The sequence below is a fragment of the Hylaeus anthracinus genome, unplaced genomic scaffold (genome assembly GCF_026225885.1).
Source record: "Hylaeus anthracinus isolate JK02 unplaced genomic scaffold, UHH_iyHylAnth1.0_haploid 0, whole genome shotgun sequence".
Classification (NCBI taxonomy): Eukaryota; Metazoa; Arthropoda; class Insecta; order Hymenoptera; family Colletidae; genus Hylaeus; species Hylaeus anthracinus.
Genome location: NW_026533254.1, coordinates 15455190 through 15479735, shown reverse-complemented (window position 1 = coordinate 15479735; position 24546 = coordinate 15455190). Strand labels below are relative to the sequence as shown.

Genomic DNA, 24546 nt, shown 5'->3' with positions numbered 1-24546 from the left:
CTTATTTTCTTGACACCCTCTTGCAATTTGGTTTATTAACTACTGGTTACTGTGCACATGAATCTAAAAGATTTGTAAACTTGAAAGTTCTGAAAGCTCCAGGACTCTTTCAAAACTACATTATTTACTTTGAGTTCTTGTCTTGTAGATTATTTAAATTGTTCTATTGATTGGACAACTAATTGTTCAAAACTTTCGTGCCACGGGACAAAAATTGGTATCGCCATCTAGCGGTCAACAGAAAGAACTAAAATTTGTTGTTTGGCGTCTATTAAAAAGATAATAAACATATACAGACTTTAAACCTGTGTAGGTCTATTAGTCCAACTAAGTTCGACGTGTGGTCAGCGCCTCTATCGGGAAAACGCTCAAGCTTGTCGAGAAATAGTTCCCCTAGTCACGGTAGATGGAGCCATTTGTTTGTTTAAATAAAAATGTTATATATCCTATAGCAAATAAGTGAACAAGCATTGTTATATTAAATTTTGTATGAAAATCGTTTTTTATCCCTTGAATCGTTCATTTTTTATTTAAACAAACAAATGGCTCCATCTACCGTGACTAGGGGAACTATTTCTCGACAAGCTTCAGCATTTTCCCGATAGAGGCGCTGACCACACGTCGAAATTTTAGTTCCTTCTGCTCACCGCTAGATGGCGATACCAATTCTTGTCCCGTGGCGCGAATATTTGAATATAGTTTTTTAACATAGTTTTATACCCTTATACATTATGTATTTCGTGTTACTATATAAAATATTCATTAATTACCATATAATTTATGTTATACCTACGTTATTTGCTACAATATTGCAGAAGAAACGGTAGGTAAGGCAAAAATAAAAAACAGTCTTTGAAATCATTAATGACATTTATAAAATGCACAAAAAATATTCCAGAGTATTTACAATATTTAAATACAAAATAATTGCAATTGTAAGTAACGAGTGAGTATAAGATCGTTACTCAAAGTATCCTTAAAATAATATACACACGATTACATTAATTACATCGCATAAAGATTCGAAGACTTATAAAAACACCGCGTTTTATGCTTACGACAATTGAAGTACGGCAGTCTTTGAAAGGCAATAAAAAAGAGATTTGTACGTCAAGACTTGAATTGGACTAATTATAAATTATTGCGTACAATATAAAATTTGAAGAGACTCAAAGCTCAATATAAAATCTATTGGAAGAGTATGTTCTTTACTTAAAGTTATTTCGACAGCCAAGTGGAAAAATAACAAATTCCTGTCGATAATTTATATCTATCAGATCTATGTTGATCATCAAGAGATAATCATTATATATACCATCATAAAAATATCGTTCTCAATAATTACGCGACATTTGGAAGGATTAACAACACGTAGAAGGCTAATTTCCCTGAAAGATCGTTACACGCTAATTACATATTAATAGCAAAAGTACAAAGAAAAACTATTGAAAGCTGCATCAGCGAAAACAGCGAGAACTATATACATATACATATCATATGGTAATAGTAAGTATTCCCGTGTATACAAAATTACACGTTATTGTGGCCGCTATGTTCGAAGTACATAAAATCCTGCAACATACACAATTATAAATACACCAATAAATGTAATAACAGTATTCCAGAAACGCGCTGGCTAATAAAAATCTTACAATTAAAAGACAGGCACCGAGTAACACAGCCTTGATCTTCACGTCCAGATCCAGAGGAAAACTTATACCAAAATTGTCAACATCTGTGAAAAACTCTTGCATGAGGCCGCTCCATTCCTTCTTAATCACTCCAACTCTGTTCTCGCCGTTTACAGACAATACCTACAAAAGCACAAAATAACAGTGGAGAAGGTGTAAAGGAAAAAACATTATCAAGATGTTAACGAGGGTGTACCTTGAACTTTACATCCCCGCAAAATTTACACCACGGCCCTTCTATAATTAAAACCGTTTCTCCAGATGCGTTGCGAATCGAGAACGTAGGCTGCCAAAGACTCCAGTCTTGTACCACAGAACCCAGGAACATATTACCAGAAAACACTTCTAGCTCCTGAAAATATATAAATTGAAATGTATTGACTTTGATGGGCGAAATTTTATTTATATAAGAATATTATGTGGATTCTGAAATCGCGATGAAACTCAAGCATCGAGAAATCAGTTCAAGCCTTGAACTTCAAGGTTTTGATGCTAACATTTAAAAATTGTATCTTTCTCATTCCCTACTAATTAAATATTCATACAAGAATATTGTGTTGATTCTGAAATCAGGACAAAACTCAAGCATCGAAAAATCAGTTCAAGCCTTGAACTTAAAGGCTTTGATGCTAACATTTAAAAATTCTATCTTTCTCATTCCCTACTAATTATATTAAATAACTCTTTGAATATGTGTAACGAAATAATATAATTTTGACCAAATTTCTAAGCCAAGTGCTCCACAGCGAGCTGGTCAGAATCGTGTACGAAACCGTCGCTGATCAGGGCGGTTCTGTTCAAAGAATATCGATCGTGACCTGCCTTCCCAATGGGCTGAATAACTTTTCGTCAAAGGTAATCGTCGCAGATGGTGCGCACGTGTGAAGAAAGCTCGGCGCGCTGTGTGTGCACCGCATGTCGAAGAATCTCCAGCCGCACGTTTTGCAAGCGGTAGCTGCCGACCGTCATAAATAAAGAGGCAATTACGGTAACGCGAACGGACGTGTCCTTCATGAACCGATTGAGTATATACCTACTACGGGTAGTGCTGTCGAAGTGAAATATGATTGTACCGTGTTCACGAGCCACTGCTAGCAGATAACAAAACGTTACTGGTACGTGACAAAGACGACACCTCTAAATAATATGAGAAATAATCCACAAGCAACGAAAGAAAGAAGCAAAGAAACGATGAATTTATGGAGAGAAATAAAAATTTTGTAATATTTCTTTGTGGGAGTTTGTACTAAAAATTCCTTCAACTGTAGATTATTCAATCTCTCGTTGGTCAAAGCTAGCTTCAGCGAAGTCTGTCTCGGTCATTTCCATGGGACCCTGAAAGATGGATTCATAAGACAAACGAAACGTAAATAAATATTACTGAATATTAACTAAACTAACAAGTATCTCAGCAGTGGTTCGCAAGTTCCCACTTGTCTCAAACACACAAAGTCTCAAACGAGATTGCTTCGACTCGAGTTACAAATTTAGCGATTTACGTCGGATAACGGGTGTCGTAAAAATCTGAGGTTCGGCCCATACTTTATTGGGCTGCCTGGAGACTTCCGTTACACGCTCGATTGTTTTCGTCACGGAGGGGGCAGCTGCGCGTCGTTCCTTTCTTTAAGACGATAAAGGGAAAATACCTGCAAGCAGCAAGGACAGCAGCAACTATCGCACCTAAAAGGACGAATCATGCGCAGGACTTCCCTTCTGGTGCCGTCGTACACTTGAAACTCGCAGCTACGGGAAGCTCCGAGGCACATACGCGAACATATATTCGATTCCTCGACGACGTAAAACACTGGCTCGCCCCTGATATTCACCACGCTGTATTTATTTTTGGTTTCGAATCCGATCAAAGCTGCAACAGCATTCAAATACATCGCTTGATTCCTATTAAGGCACAAAATATCGATGTTTACTTCGTCGGGGTTAGTTAGAGATCGAGGTTTCATTTTCGCTGGAAAATAAAATCACGAATAAGACTCGTGGCCTCGTGTCGCGTAAAATCAGATCTCCCGATTAGATTAGATAATCGAATTTTTTAATTTTGGACAAGGTACTGTACTCGAAAGAGTATACTATTTACTATAGTGCGCGTAAACAATTATAGAAATAGATGTTTATATATTTGTATAATAATTCGTATATTTATTCTTATTGTCATTATTTAACACAAATGATAACCCGTATCGGTTTTGTATGCATTCTTGGAATAGCCTCTTGCCACTACGATCCTACCGCAGTCACGTGATTTTACTCGGATCCATTTATCGGCCCGTGGAACGCTCATAGGCTCACTGAACTCGGCCATCTGTCGACAAGTTCTTTCTTCCTGAATCTAACGCACGAAATCATTCCTATCTGTAGTTTGTTCTATGCTTTTATCAAGCGTTATAAAAGTGTTTCCTAAAATTCACTTGAGGAATAAACAAAATTTATCTACGTTGAGGTAAAATTAGACGAGTCACGTTACACATGTTTATTATATAGGTTATATAGGCAGATAGATAATGATGGATGAGACAGATAACACAAACGAAACTAACCTTCGATGAGTTCTATTTTTTGCTGAACAAACAGATGATCAAGGGCCATAAGGTATTCCAAGCCTGGTGGACAGGTCGTATTCAGCGGTGACCAACCACCTGAAATAAAAAAAAAATATAACGTTAATTTTAATGACAATATATATAGATAGAATTGCATATAGTTTTTTGATAGGGTTATACTACTGTTTAAATAAATGTAAATGTAAAATGAAAGGTTGATAGAAAACTACCAAGGTGATAAATTTGAAAGACAAATTAGTTTGGCCTTCATCCCTCTAATTACGAATGTATAAGTAATTAATTATATTCTAATTAATATATAATATATAATCATTAATATAATAATATAATTTTATATATAATTGTATGTATAATATGATATGCATTGGCCTTGGTGGCTTTAATGTTAACAAACAACTAGAATCTTTCCACGATCAACAAGTGCATTCAGATATAAACTCCAAATTGCTTGGGCCAGCTCTAGCGTTAAACGGTCCGCCATATTGATTTTTGAATTGAACCGGAAGCCTAAGGTCCTATACAGTCACCTCTTTTCTTCGTCCGTGAGAAACCTGGTATATCCGTTCCTCTTTGGGTGTCTGTGATACCTCTTCAGGGTATTTCTGAACAACGTTCTGAGACACCTTCGAATTTGCTGCATCTTTACCTTCCAGGAAGTTTCGAAATATTCGGACTCCATAGCTCAGCCATGCAAACGAATATAGTTCACTCGCAAACTCTCGTAACTATCGACACCAACGTGGACCGTAACATTTCCGAAGTAAAAAATTCGTCCCGAAAAACTTGTTCGAAAATTTGCATAATATCCACGCCGGCGTTTCTTTATTCAACTTTACGTAAATCACGGGCACGCCAGCCGGCTACTAGTTTGAAATTTTTTTGTAACAGCTCGTAACATGTCTATACGCGATTCTCGGGATTTATTTAACGCGTAAACGGTGCTCTATTGGCAGCACCTAATGCACTCTAACGATCGGCTGTTTCCTCAAGTTTCTCCAGCTCTGCTCAATGATAAGACGTGTGTATTTTTCCTGGGACACATTTACTTCTTTGGACCGTCCTGGTTTGCCGTGTTATCTTACCAGATAAAGAGAACAATAAATACTCCTACGGTGAAAACTTTCCAACTGTTCAATGAAAGGGCATTATAATATACTCCAAGAGTGCTACTCGAAAACTATTAGCTAGATCATCAGATGCAATAATCAATGTACTCGAGATTAAATACCCAAGCGAAATGAAATATTGGGTTGTCCGGAAAGTTCATGCCTATTTTTAAGAAAAATTCAAAGGCATATTTGAATTTTGATGTATATTTATTGAATTACATAGGTGCCATTTTGTTCCACAATCTTTCCATCTTTTAAGGGATGTATGCATGTTATTTGTTTTCAACCACTTCGATATACAGGGTGTCCCAAAAATGTTGTAATACCTTGAAAGAGGTGGTTCGGGAGGTGATTTGAAACAACTTTTTCCTTAGCGAAAATGTTGTCCGAGGCTTCGTTGAGGAGATATTAATAAGTAAACCCCGACCAATCAAAGCGCGAGTAAGCCGGTGGACCGCCCACGGTAGGCGTAGCCTCCGCGCTCTGATTGGTCAGTGTTTTCCGTTAATATCTCCTCAACGAAGCTTCGGACAACATTTTCGCTAAGGAAAAAGTTGTTTCAAATCATCTCCCGAATCACACCTTTCAAGGTGTCACAAGATTTTTGGGACAGCCTGTATTCAGACCTGCACCATCTACCAAAAATCGACATGGACTTTCCGGACAACCCAATACATAACAAAAAAAAAACAGCACTCGAAACTCCCACAAAGTTTCGTCCCCCATATTTTCTGCCTATGATTTACTCTCTACGATATCGACGTGTAATCGAGATCTAACCTGCATGTTTATTTTATTGCGCCATCTATAAATATCGAACGGTTCGAATTACGTTCGAAACGACGCATTTAAAGAAACAGTCCACCGCAACTCGAAACAAGATTTTATGCAACGCGATCGCAGCCCTTCGCCGGTAGCAAATTGCCGATCCGCCGACGCACGTCCGGCTTGTTTCGCAAATTGGACAGAATATTATTTAATCTCACCGTTAATTAACCATGAATCACCTTAGCGTGCAGCCTCGCGCGAACTGTACTTTCCGTTACAGCTGCAACGCGTCCCTTCGAATGGAAAACATCGATATCGATTCGTTCGAATATCTCGTTCATTCTACGGCGAAACGATTCTCAATTTTTGCGTTCAATCGATTTCCACGAGGATAAAAAAAAAAAAAAAAAAAAAAAAAAAAATTCTTGGAGAAAACAAGAGAGAGCAATCTTTGATGATTAACAACACCACCATCGAATGTATGCTTCGTTTAAAATGCTTATTCGGTCATTTGTTTATTATTAATATTACTCAGTCATCTGATTAATAATCGAATAAAATTCTCCATCGTCTCGTAGTTCCAGAACGAAGACACCAACCTTCTCCATGACAATTTTATTTTTACGCGACTATTTACGGTGCAGCGTTTGAAACGAGCCGAGAAAAAAAGAGGGAAACAAAAAAAAAAGGGGGGGGGGAGTCGATAAAACGAAGACCCCGTTGTGAACAGATTTTTTATATCGAAGGGGAGCCATTTATCGAGATACACGGAGTGTAATAATTGCCTAACAACTCTGCCCGTTGCGGACGAATCTTTACATTTATCCTTAATAAAAGCAAACACCGTGAAACTAACTGGCTACCTTAGAGATCCTTTACTCCTTTAATTTACTTCGACGTTTGCAAGAAAAAATATTACAAGAAAAAAATGTCACAAAGAACGGAGCACGACAGGGTCTTTTTACACGGCACACGTTTAACACAGATCACAGGCAACAGGTGATCTAGAATATCGACGCACATGAATTCCCGAATTACGACACAAAAATTCGTAGAGCCTCGATCTAGATCGGTTCCTGTTGCACGGAGCTACGCAAGTGTATTTACTGCCGATAAGAAAGGCGAAACGAGCTACGGGTCTACGAAACTGGATGGCACTTATCCTGCATACGTGACGCTTCCACCAATGAAGACGACTAATCTACTTACTGATCGTCACTTGGCAAACAGCGACTGTATCGTGGTCCGTTTCAGAGGCCGCTTGTTGTACGACGAACTCACGATCAGATAACGTTGGCCACTGATAAATTCGGATTCGGGGCTAGCTACCTGAGTCTTTTAGAATTCCCGAAAACGTTTAACAGAAGTTAACAGAAGTTTAATGGAGTCAACGGAACGTCGAAAGCTTTCTGGAGGGTTTTGTAACAGATTTATGACCTACAACACTCGTGATCTGATAACGCGATTCAAAACTGATACGTAATGGTCGAATAATATTGACGAATACGTGCTGTACGGTATTCGTGTAACAATTTCCAGCTATCGGGGCGCACGAGATATAAAGTTTGGAATGTGGTAAATGACGAGCGATAGGCGCAACTTAAACACGATTTTTGATAATCTAGTACAGATAATAAATATTGAAGCTCTTGCAGGGTTTGTCTTAGAAGTTGCGAAGCCTAATTGGCTCAAAGATCGACTCTGGACGTATTAACACGTTCACTGCCAGACTAATACTTTTTAAAATTTCTACTGTGATTCAATTTTGTTTACAGACTATTGGAAACTGTGTAATGAAACATTTATTGTGGTGTTTAGTTTTGTAACTTCATTAAAGTTTAAGTATTTTATATAAATTCATTTTCTGTGACACTTAACTTTCAGAATTAATTTTCGTACTTTTTCAGTGAAAATCACTGTCACCCATATATGAAGTCCGAAATTACGTAGTTTAATTGTCATTATTTCTCTTCGTGTAATTATTCGATGTTGATATGAAACGACATTGGTATAACGCAATCGTAAATTGACTGGTGACTCAAAACCAGCTTTAAAAAAAATGTAATAATACTTTACCTTGGGGCATCATCGGTATATCGGGTTGTGGCATCGGAAATGCACCAGGTACGGGTGCAGTTGCAATGGGCTGCATCGGTGAATAAGGCGGTGGTTGTTGTGCATACGGGGAAGTCATGTTTCTCTCACCTAAATCCGAGATAGATTTATCCTTCAGATTACGTTTCGTTCATTCTGAAGTTTTCATTCAATCAACATGGAATACGAAGCTTAAACGAAATTTCATCGCTTCGCGATAAACAACGCAATACGAATGCGTATGCTAATTAGTCTCCACGGTTAACCTTCATGTTCCATCAATGAAAGAACTCCAATATGTTAATAATGTTCGAGTCTGCTGTTTTAAAAATGTATTATTCCTACACTCGATGGAAGAGCACGTGCATGAATTACGTGAAATCGAAACTTTCGAAAATGAAAACGACGCAACCCACCTAAAAATTAAGTCTTACTTTTCGTTTTGGTATTTAGGTTATGTACGAGTGAACTGTTCGATCGGTAACGTTCTCCCCCGCGACCTTCTTTACCAGCAGATTGGACGAATTAGTTGCGAGAAACGTCGCATGGTGACGAAACTAATAACACACTGTTTATGTTGTTGAAATTGCCAGGTCATCGTCCGCTCGTAAAGGTCGTTGTAACTTTATGAAGTATAGCCGATAACTCGACGTGTTTTTAATGATAATAATCCTTTGTCCCTCGATATGTCTGTGATCGATAATTTATACTGAACTTGCTGGCTACCTACCAACACTGAAACTCTACTGTGTTTACTATCGAAAATTGAGAGTTACATTCCATAAGAAAATTCGATTCTAAAATCCTGACTGTGTTGGTTGAACCTATTTTCTTAAAATGTTCTATTATTATTATCATAATATATTTGCTCGTCCCTACAAATATCCCTATATTCTGATGTCTGTATTTTATATAGGTTATATACATTCCATCGCTGTGTAGCAATCTTGACTTCCGGTGTACTCGATAAATTTGAATTCTTATCACGTCCCTGATGCCACGTTTCGTTAATTTCGTCAATTATAAATATAATTACATATACGAATATCAACTTTCTATACATTTCATAAATATTCAGTGTGTCGAGTATTTATTATCTCGCAAATTTAATTGCACTTGCCCTTACGAGGTATCGCACGTACGCTTAGATAGAAACATTCATCGATATATAAAAAAAAAAAAAAAAATCAAGAATGACACCTTAAACTAGTTTCCAGCACATCGTGTGCACTAGTTTTTAATAGCCTTGAATGAAGTTTCATGAGGCCTAATCGACAGTTTCCTCGTTTGTTGCGAACAACCTCGATACCTTTTCGTTCGTGCGATTATTATTTTTTCCTTTTTTTTTTTAAACGTGCCGCAACACGCACTGATTACGCTTTTCACGGTGAACGAACGACGAGGGGGTCAGAAATTATACGAATTACGCGTACGATTACGAGTTATACAATCGGTAATAAGGATGAAGTTTCGTAGATGTTATTAGCGACAGCGAAAAGAAAATCATCGATAAGCGCGGCGATAAGTGCACGTGCATTCCGAGAACCAATTGCATTGTTCCGCGGACTCGATGACGACTTATTAATTACAGGCGCAATAGAAGTCGACTCGTTCGAGCTCTGTAGAGCTCGTCGAACGATTCTGTGTTAACGATTCGTTTATTCTCACGATAGATATTCGAATTCGAGGAATTGATGGCATACATGTAGGTAATATTTAGTATTAGGTTGTCCCCAAAGTTTCTTTCGCTTTATTAATAAGCAGGGCCGGCGCAAGGCAGGTTTTAAAAGGTCTCGCGGTCTACGAAAATTACTGAATTAAAAGGTACCGATTTTGATTAACTTTTTACAGACTGATGATACTATTAAGAAATGGAAGCAATTTTTGCTGAGATGCAAGACATTTTTTTAGTAGCGTTGTTTAAATTGAAAGGAGTGACAAAAATCATGAAAGTATTATTATTTAATATTCATCTTATAAAAAATATACAGGGTGTCCCAAAACTGTAACAGTTTGAAAGGGTTGGTTCGAGAGGTGATTTGAAACAACTTTTTCCTTAGCGAAAATGTTGTCCGAGGCTTCGTTGAGAAGATAATAACGGAAAACACTGACCAATCAGAGCGCGAGGATGCCGGTGGAGCGCTTGCGGTAGCGTACGCTATGCGCTAGGTGGCCGCGCTCCCCGACCAATCAGAGCGCGAGTATGCCAATGGAGCGCCCGCTGATTGGTCAGTATTTTCCGTTAATAATTCCTTAACAAAGCTTCAGATAACATTTTCGTTAAGGAAAAAGTTATCACCCCTTTCAAGTTGTTACAATATTTTTGGGACACCCTGTATAGCATTTGTAAATAAATAATTCCTCGTTGTAAAATTTAAGTGTAAGATTTGAATGTGAATTCAGGCCCTGCAAAATTTTTGAACCCGGCCCCGCAAAAGGTCACGTCGGCCCTGTTAATAAGTAATACATGCACAATATTTTATGTTTTATGTTACATTATATGAATATCTATGAAATTAGATTGTGTATTTATATAAACACGACCACATAAAATAATTGAATGCAACTCGCGAAAGAAACTTTCGAGACAACCTAATAAATTCATTGAAATTTGAAATAAAAATAGAAGACGGTTTCTTTGTTTGAAAACGAACGACTATCTTCATCTAGAATTTAAATTCAGGAATCGAGCGTGAAACAGTGCGAAACGTGACCTATGATCTCTATTGCTTTGTTTCGAAGTTATAACTCGTGCGATAGTTTGTCCAACGTGAAACATCTGTGGACGCGAGAGTGGGCATTATTTGTCGATGGATTACTTAAAATTGGCCCTCACCGACTAATTGCCACTGTTCGTCACCGAATACTACGTAAAGTGATGCATTGTTCAGTTATGTACACTTTCATCGGATGATGTCATCGTGTCTCACATGTGTCTGCGTCGCATACCACAAGGTCGTCAATGTCGTGACTGCTGGAATGACGTATCTATACAACACACCAATACAAAAGAAAATAGGTGGCCTGTGTAAACCGCAAGATACGACCCGAGCAATGTGCGCTTCCGGTTTTTCAGAAAAGCACGGTTTACGCCCTTCGTCGGTGGAAAAGGAATATCGAATATTCCCGACGTTGTCTCTCTCTCTCTCTCTATTCGTTATTTTTCCTTATGCACAAAAAGAATAATATAAATACACAAAAATCTAATTTTCTGTTACGCACGACTCTTCTAATTTTTCTCTCCTGATCTATTTTAAGTGTGCACGTTTTATGCGGTGTTCTCATGTGATGGGCAATTTTCTCCACTTCTTACCCACGAAACGAGCAGCGTAGGTTTTGTGCAACGCTCGGTGACTCAATACGATCGTTTTCTTACGAAAATAGCGACCAAAGTTGCGACCATTGCCAATGAGACGTGCTTTGCACGTAATAAATCATTCGATAAACTTTTCCAGTGTATTTCTTATACCTCTGATGCAAGGACGTGTCTTTTTCTAAACACGACCAAAAGAAAAGGACGAACAAAAAAAAAGAACGCGATATAGGTAACGGAAGGTTTAACGATGAATAAAAATCGAAGCAGCATCTCGAATCATAGTTATTAATAAAACATCGTTCCTACGAAAGAATGTATCCTAGAATATACGAAGATTTTCGGATCCTACTCGAGCATGCTTTTAATGAATGTTTGGTAATATTAATAAAACTCACTGAACGCTCGGGAGCGTCGAGGTCGTGGATAGTGCTGTCTAGAAGATAAGAGAATGACACTTGCATCCGGTAAAGGGAGTTTCCGTGATTACTCTCTTACTATTTTCCTCAGGCCACGGTTTTATATAGAAAGAAAAGAACGTACGTCCAGTCCTCCCGTTCAGCGACGCTATTCGTCCGAGTTTTCCGTGCCGTGGCGGCGTCCACCAATCACAGGCCGGCTTTAACGCGCGTTTAACGAGGAAACGTCGGAAAATTTGAAAACGCGACCTAAAGTGCTCGATTTCGGATCCCCGTCGCGATAAGTGCCGGAACGATGTATATTGGGCAGGCACGTAAACTAGTGGTAAGGCCTAAGCGGAGATAGAAGCAGTACTCGATGCTCGCGCAAGGAGGTACGAAGAAAATCCAAGCGCGATAAGATGGCGTCACGCACGTCAGAGAGCTAGGGAAAGAAGTGAGGGGTAGAGGAAAGACAGGAAGGAGGCAGGCACAGGCGAACGTCGCCAGGGGACTGCGGTGTGTGACAGAGAGTGCGAATACGGTGCTGTCATGTCTTCTTCGAGCCTTAAGAACGGCTACGATTCGATCACGGTGGTGAAACGTTGTGCGTGATCCCCCATCGTTCCAGTAACATCATCGATGCCTTTGTTCGGCAATAAGAACTGTTCTCGTTCGAACGCGTTCGCTTCGAGGATACGAGGACGGCGGTGGTAGTCGGCTGAGACGTGTTCGATAAAGAAACAAACGTGCGCGACCGATTAATCGGCTGGGAAACTCGAGAGATAGAATCTTCCTCTCGGTCCTGGACACGTCGAGGAGGAGGAGGAGGCGGAGGAAGAGACGGAGGCGAACTGCCAAAGAGATGCGCGAGTTCAAGGTAGTCGTCCTCGGCTCGGGCGGGGTAGGCAAGAGTGCACTCACCGTGCAATTCGTTTCGGGATGTTTCATGGAGAAGTACGATCCGACGATCGAGGACTTCTATCGGAAGGAGATCGAGGTGGACAACTCGCCGTGCGTACTCGAGATCCTCGACACCGCTGGCACCGAACAGTTCGCGAGTATGCGCGATCTTTACATAAAGAACGGGCAAGGCTTCGTTGTCGTTTACAGCCTGACGAATCATCAGACCTTCCAGGACATCAAGGCGATGAAGGAATTGATAACGCGCGTAAAAGGCACGGAAAGGGTGCCCGTGTTGCTGGTAGCGAACAAGCTCGACCTGGACCATCAACGCGAGGTGGAGACCGCGGAGGGTAACAATTTGGCACAGCTCTGGGGATGCCCCTTCGTCGAGGCGTCCGCGAAGAACCGCACAAACGTCAACGACGTGTTCGCGGAGATCGTACGCGAAATGAACTTCAGCCCCGAGAAAGAGAAGAAGAGCTACTGCTGTTGCAGCGTCCTCTAATAATTAATCAAAATCCTGAACCAGGCTCGTCTAGAGCCATGTTAGGTAAAGGAAACCGTAAGTAGTGGCCGAAGCAGTGCGCCAAGGTGATTCCCAAACTATTTGTCTAGTGGCTACGCTCTCTTTCTTAGGCTCAACCTCGAGCTCGTGCTGTGAATTCACCAATCTGTAAGACTAATGTTACCCTTTGGATCGAACCAATTTGGATCGAGGATCTTTGTGAATTCGACTATGTCAAAGACTCAACGCCGTCTCTTGGTTCTTTTTCTATCGGAAAATCACAGTCTGCTATTAGGCCGGCTGTTAAATATTTTAATATACATGGATAGTATTATATGTAATATTATTGTAATATATAATGATAGATGTAAGCGGGCAACGAAAGAGGTAACTCCGTCAGCAAAGGACCAATAATCGACAGAGAAAGAGCGAGATATGAAAGTGAAAATGGATTGGTAAACGACACCGATATCATTCCGGGCTACAATGGAACTGCCCGGCGATAGTTGTTACTTGTTAACGGCGAAACCAAACTCGATACGTCTAGCTTTCTGCTCAATCTAAACGAAGCGCCCATCGCATATTTGTTCCAATTTAGCGAAACCTGTATTGCTCATAGGTTAAACGCTAATCAATGGGACATCCAAACTATTTGCAGATATTGAAGGAATCACTGTGGTGGCTAGCCATTCGATGTAAAGGAAAGAATTGAAACGACTGAGTAAATTTTATTTACGATGTACAGTCAGAAACTTGAAAGAGGACGTAAGGTCTTATATACGCATTGTGCAATGATATCCATTAATGATATACTACCCATGCTCAAACGTCAGAGGCTGCGGTAAAGAATTCTTCGTATAAGGGGTTCGAATGCTGTGTCGAGTGTACAGTTTTAATAGTAAAAATACATTTTATTAAGGAAAATATAGAGTCGCGAAAATGATCCACTAATGGCTAGAATTTTATATTCGGAACCATGACATTTAAACGATCGAGTTCCATCTGATTTCGGTACCATTTAGTTGCATACCAGGTATTATTTATGTTCTTATTCGATTATAGATTCAATTACTTGGAATGGGAATTTGAATAATGGCACCTGGTGCTTCGAACAGCCAAGATGTAATTAAGAGAGAATTGTCCCAGACAAATAGAGAAGGAAGAACGTCGATGGAAAGGAGATTGCGGTAATGTTACAGTGGAACATTAGTACATAACGTCAATCGTAAACATAATTATAGGATTTATATGATAAAGTCTGTACGATAAAAAAAAAACAAATACAAAGTCTTTATACAATTTCGATAAGTTTTATAGCCAATTTTAAACCAGCAAGATGATGATTCGGCTTTGAAACTTGTTTTTTTTCTCGCAAAGGCTTGCTGGTACTACACTGATCCCTTCAATTGCAAAAAAATACATATGTGGTACTTGTAATAATATCCGATGTATCCATTGCTTTATACGTACAGAGGAATGTCCTTTCGTAAAAAAAAACTATTCACCATTAAGTTTAGCGAATGTAAACCGATGGATGTTTAAAAAAAAAAAAGAAGCAATGGACTCCCTTATAAGTAGCAGTAGGTCGTGTGTAATTTTTCTCGTGTGATCAAAATCATATTATCCGATGTTAAATACCGCTTTGATATCATAAACAATCATTACATTAGCTTGATATATTATTTAACGCCACCATCGAAGTCATTAATTTTTCCGTGTAATCGCTGCACGACGTACCTTAAGCAAAATAAGGGTTGTTCGCTCGTCTATCGTTTTCTTTTTTTTATGAGTTTAACCGAAGGATATTAATCCCGATTTTTTTTTCTTGAAAAAAAAAAAAAAGAATGTATTTATAGTTTGTACAATATCTACTTGTTCGTCTAGATTTACGCGTCTTTCGGATCGATTACGATGTTGAATTATACACGAGCGATGACGCTTCCCTTATCAAAGCGTATCGGAGGACCTTAAAGTCGAACTGAAAAGTTTAAAATGAACTGATGTACAGTATTTCTATCATTGGTAGTTAGAAGTGTCCGACGATATTGTTCTTGGGAAGAGCTATCGATCGTACGTTAATTCGTTTCCAATTGTCGGTGCACTTTTAATAACGTCATTTCGTAGCGAGTACGCGTGGCTGGGTGTTTTTTCTAATTTCGTAAAATCGCTTTACGATACTTGTTGCATGGAAACGTGTCTTGAGACGTAATGAAATTGAATATTCTATACCAATTGAAATTTCCAATAGTAGATTAATGTTAATTCTAGAGTTCAACACTTGTCCATTTTTCTTTATTCGCGCTTTCTTTATTTCGTAATTACTAGACTGCGTATCTTTATGCAAGGTAAAATCTTAGCAAACGTCCCTGCGAAAACTGAATCTGAAGAGGAACTTGTTTTACTCTGGAAATATCGTAGCATGAACTTTACAGTCGATTTTTTATGCTGTTTATATTTTATAGTTTCTTGTACTGGGTTGTCCGGAAAGTTCATACCGATTGAAATTCAAACGTGCTTTTGAATGTTTCTTAGAAATTGCCACGAACTTTCTGGACAATCTAATACATTTAAATCTCGTGTAAACGGATAAAAATCCGCAGTCTAACAATTACTATTTTGTCTTGTAACGTTGATGGCATTGGGAGCCTGGTGCGGCACTCTAGAAATTAATTTATATAGCATAACCAGTTTCGATAAATAGTCACTCTGTTTTTAATTGGTTCGAGTTATCATTGGTCGTGCGTAGTGGTGAAAGAAAATTAGCGAAAACAGAAAAAGTACGAGATAGCCTCGCGTGTTCGATTGATGAAGGGTGCTAATACGTTTCGTCAGTTTAAGATTGACGTAGCGTATACCGACGTAGCGAAAATCGGCCATCCATTTCGTTACTGTACTCAAACTAAAAACAGGCAAGGAAGAAAGGGATGGTGAGGGGAGGGAAAGGGGGCAACAGAATTATTCGTATCCACTATTTTATCACCACCCCGGAAAATTCGTAGTCTCGCTGTGATCCCGTAGATGTAACCGCAGTTTTTCTATTAAAAGACGACGATAATAACCGCGTATAAAAGCCTTTCAACGGCGAATCAAAGGGCCTCTTTGTGAAACGTGTAATCGCTCTCGCTCTATTATCGTTACGTTTTTCTGCCCTCCTGGGTTTTTTGTGCTTCGCGAAAACCATGGATTGGCAAAGGGCAAAAAAAAAAAAAACAGGAAAGAAAAGAAAAGAAAACAGAAAGGTCGCTTATTATCTGTCCCGTGGATAGCTCTCCAAGTAGTATTCCCTCCGGTGCACGGGATAAGGAAGAAAAAAGAAGTTTCTATATTTGTATCGCTTCTAAACGTAACGCACACAAATATGCATACGTATACACGAGTACACGCGTGTTTATCCGACACGAGGATCGCGTTTAAGAATATTTTTCTAAAGCACGCGCTGAAACTTTCGTACGAGACAAAAGGCAAAATTTGTCTATTACGTGGAAAGCTATCTACGGGATCAGAGAATCGAGTTATATTGTCTCCGAGTCAGCATATCAGCGTGAAGGACCAGGTTCGTTTCGATTTAGTTCCTCGTTTCGGCCAGCAAATCCTTCCGATTTTTCGAAAAAAAAATGATACGTAGCAAAAGAAAGCACAAAAATTCACCATCTACAAACGATTCCCATACGATTTTATAATTAGATATAAATAAATGAATAAATGAATGAATAAATATAAATATAAATATAAATATAAATATAAATAAATATATATATATATATTATACAATATATATGTATACATGCAGATTTGTTACGCAACTGGGTCACATTAATTCGAAAAACACCACGATTTAGATGTATATCGGCCTTTCAGTACTACCTGCGTATGATATTGAGTACGAAATACGTTATATTTTTTACAATGTGAAGAAACTGTAAATATTATAGCGTCGAATTATATATAATAATAATAATAATAAAAAGGAATATTGATAAACGATTATCTGACATTTGAAAAAAAGACAACAAACGAGAATGGCTTACAGTAAAAAATGTGCATTTCATTGATCGATTTTACGAAACGCGAATATATATTTACTTCGTTTTAACGTTTTCTGTTGATTACGTCGTACAGATTTTACGGCTATGTTCGCATGATCGCTTGGGTAGACAAGAAACGGATACTTGAGACACTTAAAAGAAAAACGACACCATCTGCGAAAAATTTTTGTTCGCTGGTAATTTTAATCTCCCGTCCGTTTATTCGGACTTGCATTGAAATGGGAAACGCGCAAAAAGTGTGCGCTATTTTTTACCTGTAGTAAACAAAAAACAAAAGTAATGCAAGCACGGATAAGCTGGACATCGATAAGAAAGTGCATTTTTTCTTTCTATTAGTTTAAAGGAATGTTTCAAGAATACTGAATTTAATAACACGCAGCAATGTCCCTTTCCTTTTGTTTACAGTTCATTGCATTTTTTCTAACTTTCAGTGGATGAATTACCAGCATAAGAATCTAGTCACTATAAAATTTTTGTAACTCAATGACATGGAAAACATGCAAAGTGTATGCTTACAAAACGCAATTGTACTATCCTGTCATGCGATTCATTCATTTTTACCATTATAATTAGTTTGAAAAATCATTTCCTAATGTAGCTTAGACAATAAGATAAAGTAAATAATTCAATCGAATGTTTGTATGTTTGTTATTATTATTAACAATACTAAGGAATTGCGAAGGAAAAAATTGTAATTGATTTCAGAGACTATACGTTGATACGGTAATTAATTTCTTATATTATGTAGCCAAATTTTTCCATAAAATAATTGAGACTGTCCAATGGAAGCTATCCAAGTGATTTATCATGTCTCAATACTGGTGCACATTTTTTTCTTTGTACGCAATTTTTTCACATTTTTTTATTACTAACCATTGTACTGGCATTCTGGCAATATCGCACAAATATAATATAGAATAAAAACAAGCAACAATTTTAGTACTGATTGAGTGATCCTTTGCAATGAAAGAAGAATCAAAATTCCTGCAATCATAAGTCATTGTTCAACTGTGATCTTCTGTGTTATCTTATATCCATTTTATTGGTAAGATACACTGGAAGATACATTGCATCTTTAATTGATCTCTTTGTCATTCATTCTCTATATTGTCTATTTCAAACTGTATATCCAGTTTTGATTTATTACTTACAACAGTATTTGAGCTTTGTGGTAAGTATATATAATTTATAAATGCACAGAATTCTCCATTTTCTTCAGAAATTCTTTATAAAAATAATAAAGTCTTTAGCGGACATCTTTAGTGGACGTGGACCAAAACAATTGTTGCAAAGTGGCCAACAATAGTGGTCTGAGCCACCTGTCGACCTTCTATCCTATACCAACCCTGGTACATCGTCCCTTACACCCCTTTCACGCCAACCTCCTTCGTCTCAAGCTCAACGACCATCAACCCTTTCCAATCAACATCCCCCCTTCCTCATCATGTCACACTTCAAACCCGCTCTCACCTCCGACTACCACCTCGACCATCTCGTTCATTGTCTATAGTTGGTCTCCTCCTTTTACAGGCGTGTCGGGGTTAAAACCCCTTCATAGTGGAGATCAACTCATTGATTACTCCATTTATTATTTACAGACCAGTTTACTATATTTATACCATGTTCACTACTGGGTTTATTAGGTCAAAATAACTCAATTAGGTATTACAAATTTATAGGATTGATGGGATGACTTGTAATACTTTGAAAAATTTGAAAAATTGTGACAATGTAAAAGAAAATACTGCATCTGGTTTAAATTTATTAAGTATAACGATATTTGAGCTTCTTTTGTCGACAGTCTTCTTAATGTTAATTACATGAATACTTTTTGAGATAATTTCCAGTCTACGCAATATTTTCTATGTGCATACATGCCAAAATAATGACATTTGAGACAAAAATTGTTTGTTCTCATATAATGTGTCCAAGCGTTAAGAACATTTCAAGATCATTTCATTCATTATTTTTTGTTCAAATAGAACAATGTATTTTTTTTATTTATCTACCGTAGCAGTTACGAAGAAAAACATGTTATTTTAAAAGACAAACGCAATGGTACAGGAATCTACATCTCTACGTTCACGTGTTAAGTTAAGTGTTCGAAATGGTGACCTTGTATTGCGATACACGGTTTGATAACGATGTTATTGCATTTCGCGTTTTATTTTTGTCTACTGTAACACAAGGTTCTCTTATACAGTCTTTCATATCTTCTTTAGTTATTGACACCTTACTATACACTTGTTATGCTGTGGCTTAGCGGTATGTCAATTGATACCACAATGTATGGAAACAAACGGCATTCCATCGTGTCACACTTCAATTAGAATTGAAATGTAAAGACACAAATTTCTGAACAGTTGTACCTGTCCCTTCAAACCAAATGTTTGTTTCTACAATACCCTTTTAATAATCCTAAATGATTTTCAATTACATTGTATTTGTCTTACAAGCTTCCATTAGGCAATAAATTAAAACAATATTTCCTTCCCTTATCAAAAAAGTAACGATCTTGTCTTAAATGATCCACCTAAACAAATATGAACTTCAATAGAACATAATGAAATAATGACAAAGTTTCAGATGTAGTAAATACTTTTCAGATGTAGTAAATACTTTACAAAAAATATTAACAATTTAATTGGAAGCAAATAATTCATTCATCCTTCTGATACATTCGTAAGCCTCTGTTGCAGGTACTTTCATACAAGTAGAAATTACTTCATAAGTTTTGTAGAAATTGGAAATTTTTGGAGAGCGAGGTATCCTTTGAGTATTTCTGCTGCATTCATAATTAAGCTTAACACACTCATCACAGAAGGCATACAAAATATTTAAGACATTTTGTAGATGTTCAGACTTATGTTGCATATTGTTATTCAAACTTATAAGGTAGGTAATAAATAAATGAGCATAAGGACTATGTTTTATGCTTCCACTAAGCTGATTAAAATTATTAATTAGAGATTGACACACTATTTTCTCCTCTTTCATTCCTTCGAGCGATACAAATGTTGTACAAAAACGCATGAAAGACTTAAATATATATGCAAATAAGTCGTTTGAACCAATAGATGGATGTTCTAAAGATAAACAACATGCTTCTATTGTTATGCGTAAGAAGTCATTGAATGCTTCGATTTCATTATTGCATCCAAAGGCAAACCAATATATTATAGTGAACTCTGAAGCTAATATTTGATATTCTACATCAGTTGTTCGAATGATCATGTGACGCAAAAAATCTTCTCTTAACAAATTTAAATCTGATAAATAATTTCGTAGTCTTTCCGAGGATTTAGGATCCTCTTTCAATCTGTTCAACACAGTGAAACACCGTCTTTCATAATCTGTTACGATATCAATTATACTAACACCTTTCTCTGTTAAATACCAAAGAGAAGCAAAGTGTAATTTGTCTATTGGTTCAATGAAACTTTCAATATCATACATTATTTGCTTTTTCGTACATGCAGAAATTCTGTAACTTTTGGTTTCTAAAAAATATTCCAGTATGCTCGTAATTAGATTAAATATTTCGCTGCTTACAAATTTTAAAATGTTTGCACTTTTTCTTAAAAAACACATTTTTTTTGCAAGAGCTATTATCAAGTTCTTTACATTTGTATCTTTGGTACAACTGACTTGTAATTTACGAATATTATTTAAAACAGAATTGATCACGCGTACATTGAAATTATCGTTTTCTAAATATGGTACGAAAACGTTATTTATTAAATCATTTACGTTAACTATGCTACTGTTTAGTGCAACTTGTGTAAAATCTATAAACTTTTTTTCATTCCACTCGTTATTTTCTATGCAAATAGTTCTTAATATATCTATTAGGAGTATTTCACCGTTACTTTCTTTTAATATAAAAAACGGTGATAACAGAAGCAAATCATTGGCAGAAATCAGAATGTTTTTATATTGGTGATGGCCAATAGTAATTTTCACAAGTATTCCCAATATTAATTTAAGATTCTTTAAAAGGAACAACAAAACAATCTTCAAATTTGTTGGTTTTTGTAAGTTTGAGTTTCGGGATATGAATTCATTAAATGTTTCTTCTGTATGTAAAGATTCTAAAGAATTTTCACCGTCGTGTTTCGTTAAATACATCATTATAATCTCGTAAAGATCTGGTATATCTTGAAGCGATAATATTCTTGTAACAGAACTGTAACAAATCTCTTTTAAACCTTCTTCATTTGATTCCTTCAGAACGAAAGTAAGATATTCTAAAAGATGAAAGCAGTCCTTTTTATCTAGCAAAGATTTGTTTGTATAAACAAAATCAAGTATTGTATTATCCCATTCTTGGTATCGACACAACAATTCTTTCATAAATTCTTTCTTGCCATCAGATATTGCACAACAGAGTTCCTGCAAACTCAGAACAAAACTAGATTGATTAGGATCTGGTTTTGACGACAAGTGTTGTAAGCACTCTATTAAATGTGTATTCTGTGATAATTCCTTGCTCTTCTGCATTAATTCTATAAAATAATAACATTCGTTTCCAATGGCACGTTGCAAAGAAATCATGTTGTTTTCTTCGTCATCTAGCTCTACCCAACCCATGTATACCTCACAGTTGATTTCCTTGACTTTATTGGACAATAAATCCATTAACTGTTGATTTAATGTCATCATAGTACTTTCAATAAGTGTATCTTCACACTTTATGAATGGTTCTCTTCCAAATGTAATATTGTATAATTTTTCAGTGTCTTTTGAAACACAAATTCCTTTGCTTTTGTACTCGAAACAACTTCTTATTGTAGCAATTAATTTTTTAATCATAATACCATACCGGTCACATTCTTTTAAATTTGTTGATGTTGTTAAAGTGAATGCTGGATTTGTTAACAGCAGCAAGAATTCCTCGAAACTTATTAATAAATTTTGTATACTTTTCTCAAGATCTGTTGACTGCATTCCAGTTTCTTTTAATAGAATGAATTTAATATATACATTAAATATTGTTTGATATATACTATCTATGGACCTTCGTAAAGGTAATTCTTCTATACACTGTTTAAGTATTTCAAGTATCTCTGTACACAGATCAAACGGCATGTGTAATATAGACTGAATCAAGATCTTCTCATATTGAAGGCTCCACAATATTTGTACAAGTAAATACGAAGATAAAGGTGGGAACATATCAACTAAATGACCACTGACAATATCTTCTTCTAAACGTTCCTGATTCTTGAACTTAGTGTTCAATAATAAATATGTATATGCCTGAATACACCTTTCATTATTAATCGAAGCTTTCTCTTTTATGGATATATTACTCATCTCGAATATATTAATAATAGTATTACATATATCATCAATATGACCAATGCTCGCAGAAGTTGTGCGTGAAGTGAGAAACTGTAATTCTCCACATTCTTGATTTTTCTTCATAAGATATGTTTGAATTTTTTTGTAAAATTCATTACATTCGTCCATGCTTAACTCTATTCTTGATTATACCAGTTGTAATCGTACATATATTATACGTAATTTTTTTCTCAAGATCAATTCTCTATGTACCAAATCGCTTACGATACTTTGGCATATATGTCTCTGAAAATAAATCAGAATAAACATGACTATCAATTAGCAAGTTACAAATATTAATAAGATAAGTGATTAATTACAATAATCGATTATATAAATTATGTTCGTACTAAAATACGTAAATCATTCAAATAGCATAAACAAAAATAGATAAAGAAGACGTGCCTTACCTATCTTATCTTATAGTTTTATTTTCAAACAACGTTTACGATACTAACGAATTAGATAACTTCGTACGTTCCCTTTCTCTTTACAATTAATTGAGAAATATACCGGCACTGATAATATTTTTTTGAGGTTACCTCACGAACAAATAATTTATATAGAAAAAAAGCACGTGGAGTTTAAACAAATTTGTTCAAAAAACCAAAATGGTTCGTGCGTGGTATATGGACAATAGTGATGCTGATCAACGACTGGAACACTATAAAGAACCTCCTGAATTTCTCTCTCTCGAAGACTTATTCAAAAAGACAGGAGTCGAATATTTTAAGGTTAGGTCAAACTTCAATATTCAAATGATATTTCTGTAATTATTCCTATATGATATTCTTGGACAATTCTATAATTACTTTGTTCATTTTGTGACTTAATAATTATATGTAATTTTAATTACTTCAAATAATTCCAAAGACTAATTATCTTGAAACTTGATCTCTGTATGGTATTGAAGAAATTGCGACGCATTAAACTATATTTTAATTATTATTTATTTAGATCGATTGCAAAGACTACAAAAATGATGATACATTGGTGGAATTGAAAAAAAAACGAGGCTATACATATGAAGATGAAATACAATGTTCTAGAGACTGTCTTCCAAATTATGAAGAGAAAGTAGGTTAAATTTATTTGATTACATACATATTATATTCATATATTCATGAGTAATAATTAAATGTTATTTGAAATATTTAGTTAAAGAATTTCTTTACTGAACATCTTCATACCGATGAGGAAATAAGATTGATATTGGATGGATCAGGATATTTTGATGTTCGAGATTTGAATGATCAGTGGATACGTATCGAAGTTACAGGTGGAGATTTGATCATTATTCCTAGTGGAATATATCACAGATTCACTTTGGACATCAATGTAAATATTTATTGTTAAATTAAATTAAACAGTACATTTTATTTACTAGTATTTACTCATTTTCTACTTTTTTTAGAATTATATAAAAGCAAAACGTTACTTCGTGGGAGAACCTGTTTGGCTGCCTTACAATAGACCAGCAGATGATATGGAGTGTCGTAAAAATTATCTTGATCGTTTGTACAAAAATTTTCAAGGATAATCTGTTGATAATCCCCTTTGTAAATACAATAATCGGGGTTCACAGTAAGATTTACATAATATCTACCTAATGCCTTTTAGATTACATTCCACAACAGTAAAGAATGCAATTGATAATAATTCTTTTAACTTTAGTATCACTGGAATATCCCATTATTATATTTTACATGAATACATTTTATAAAAAATGTTTTACATTGTAAATAAATGTTGATCATGTGGTACATATTTTGTAATTTCATGTGTGTTATATATAAA

General features: G+C 36.3%; 4 protein-coding genes and 1 long non-coding RNA gene across 9 annotated transcripts; 2 read left to right on the top strand and 3 right to left on the bottom strand.

Annotated features, from left to right (window-relative positions):
- Window positions 1-851: 851 nt before the first annotated feature.
- Window positions 852-12248, bottom strand: LOC128892211 (phospholipid scramblase 1-like). 5 transcript variants are annotated; one of them, XM_054152470.1, is made up of 8 exons: window positions 11950-12088; window positions 11075-11226; window positions 8221-8349; window positions 4244-4342; window positions 3338-3555; window positions 1888-2043; window positions 1653-1814; window positions 852-1572 (listed from the first exon to the last, which is right to left on the bottom strand). In XM_054152470.1, exons 3-8 carry the CDS (start codon window positions 8336-8338, stop codon window positions 1531-1533), a joined length of 795 nt encoding a protein of 264 aa, XP_054008445.1. In that variant the 5' UTR covers window positions 8339-8349; window positions 11075-11226; window positions 11950-12088; the 3' UTR covers window positions 852-1530. The 5 variants fall into 5 exon arrangements, with proteins under 5 accessions (XP_054008445.1, XP_054008470.1, XP_054008436.1 ...); XM_054152495.1 differs by lacking the exons at window positions 11075-11226; window positions 11950-12088 and adding an exon at window positions 12095-12248; XM_054152461.1 differs by lacking the exon at window positions 11075-11226.
- A 79-nt stretch (window positions 12249-12327) lies between these two features.
- Window positions 12328-15205, top strand: LOC128892245 (ras-related protein Rap-2c). The gene is made up of 2 exons (XM_054152520.1): window positions 12328-13417; window positions 13492-15205. The coding sequence occupies exon 1, from the start codon at window positions 12815-12817 to the stop codon at window positions 13358-13360; it is 546 nt and encodes a 181-aa protein (XP_054008495.1). The 5' UTR covers window positions 12328-12814; the 3' UTR covers window positions 13361-13417; window positions 13492-15205.
- Window positions 15191-19387, bottom strand: LOC128892252 (uncharacterized). The gene is made up of 2 exons (XR_008461033.1): window positions 16046-19387; window positions 15191-15686 (listed from the first exon to the last, which is right to left on the bottom strand). It is a non-coding gene; the product is annotated as an uncharacterized LOC128892252 (long non-coding RNA).
- A 47-nt stretch (window positions 19388-19434) lies between these two features.
- Window positions 19435-23302, bottom strand: LOC128892189 (uncharacterized). Its single transcript, XM_054152417.1, has 2 exons — window positions 23160-23302; window positions 19435-22995 (listed from the first exon to the last, which is right to left on the bottom strand). The coding sequence occupies exon 2, from the start codon at window positions 22876-22878 to the stop codon at window positions 20047-20049; it is 2832 nt and encodes a 943-aa protein (XP_054008392.1). The 5' UTR covers window positions 22879-22995; window positions 23160-23302; the 3' UTR covers window positions 19435-20046.
- LOC128892236 (acireductone dioxygenase) lies at window positions 23210-24510 on the top strand. The gene is made up of 4 exons (XM_054152506.1): window positions 23210-23483; window positions 23707-23826; window positions 23908-24087; window positions 24164-24510. The coding sequence occupies exons 1-4, from the start codon at window positions 23361-23363 to the stop codon at window positions 24287-24289; spliced, it is 549 nt and encodes a 182-aa protein (XP_054008481.1). The 5' UTR covers window positions 23210-23360; the 3' UTR covers window positions 24290-24510.
- Window positions 24511-24546: the final 36 nt, after the last annotated feature.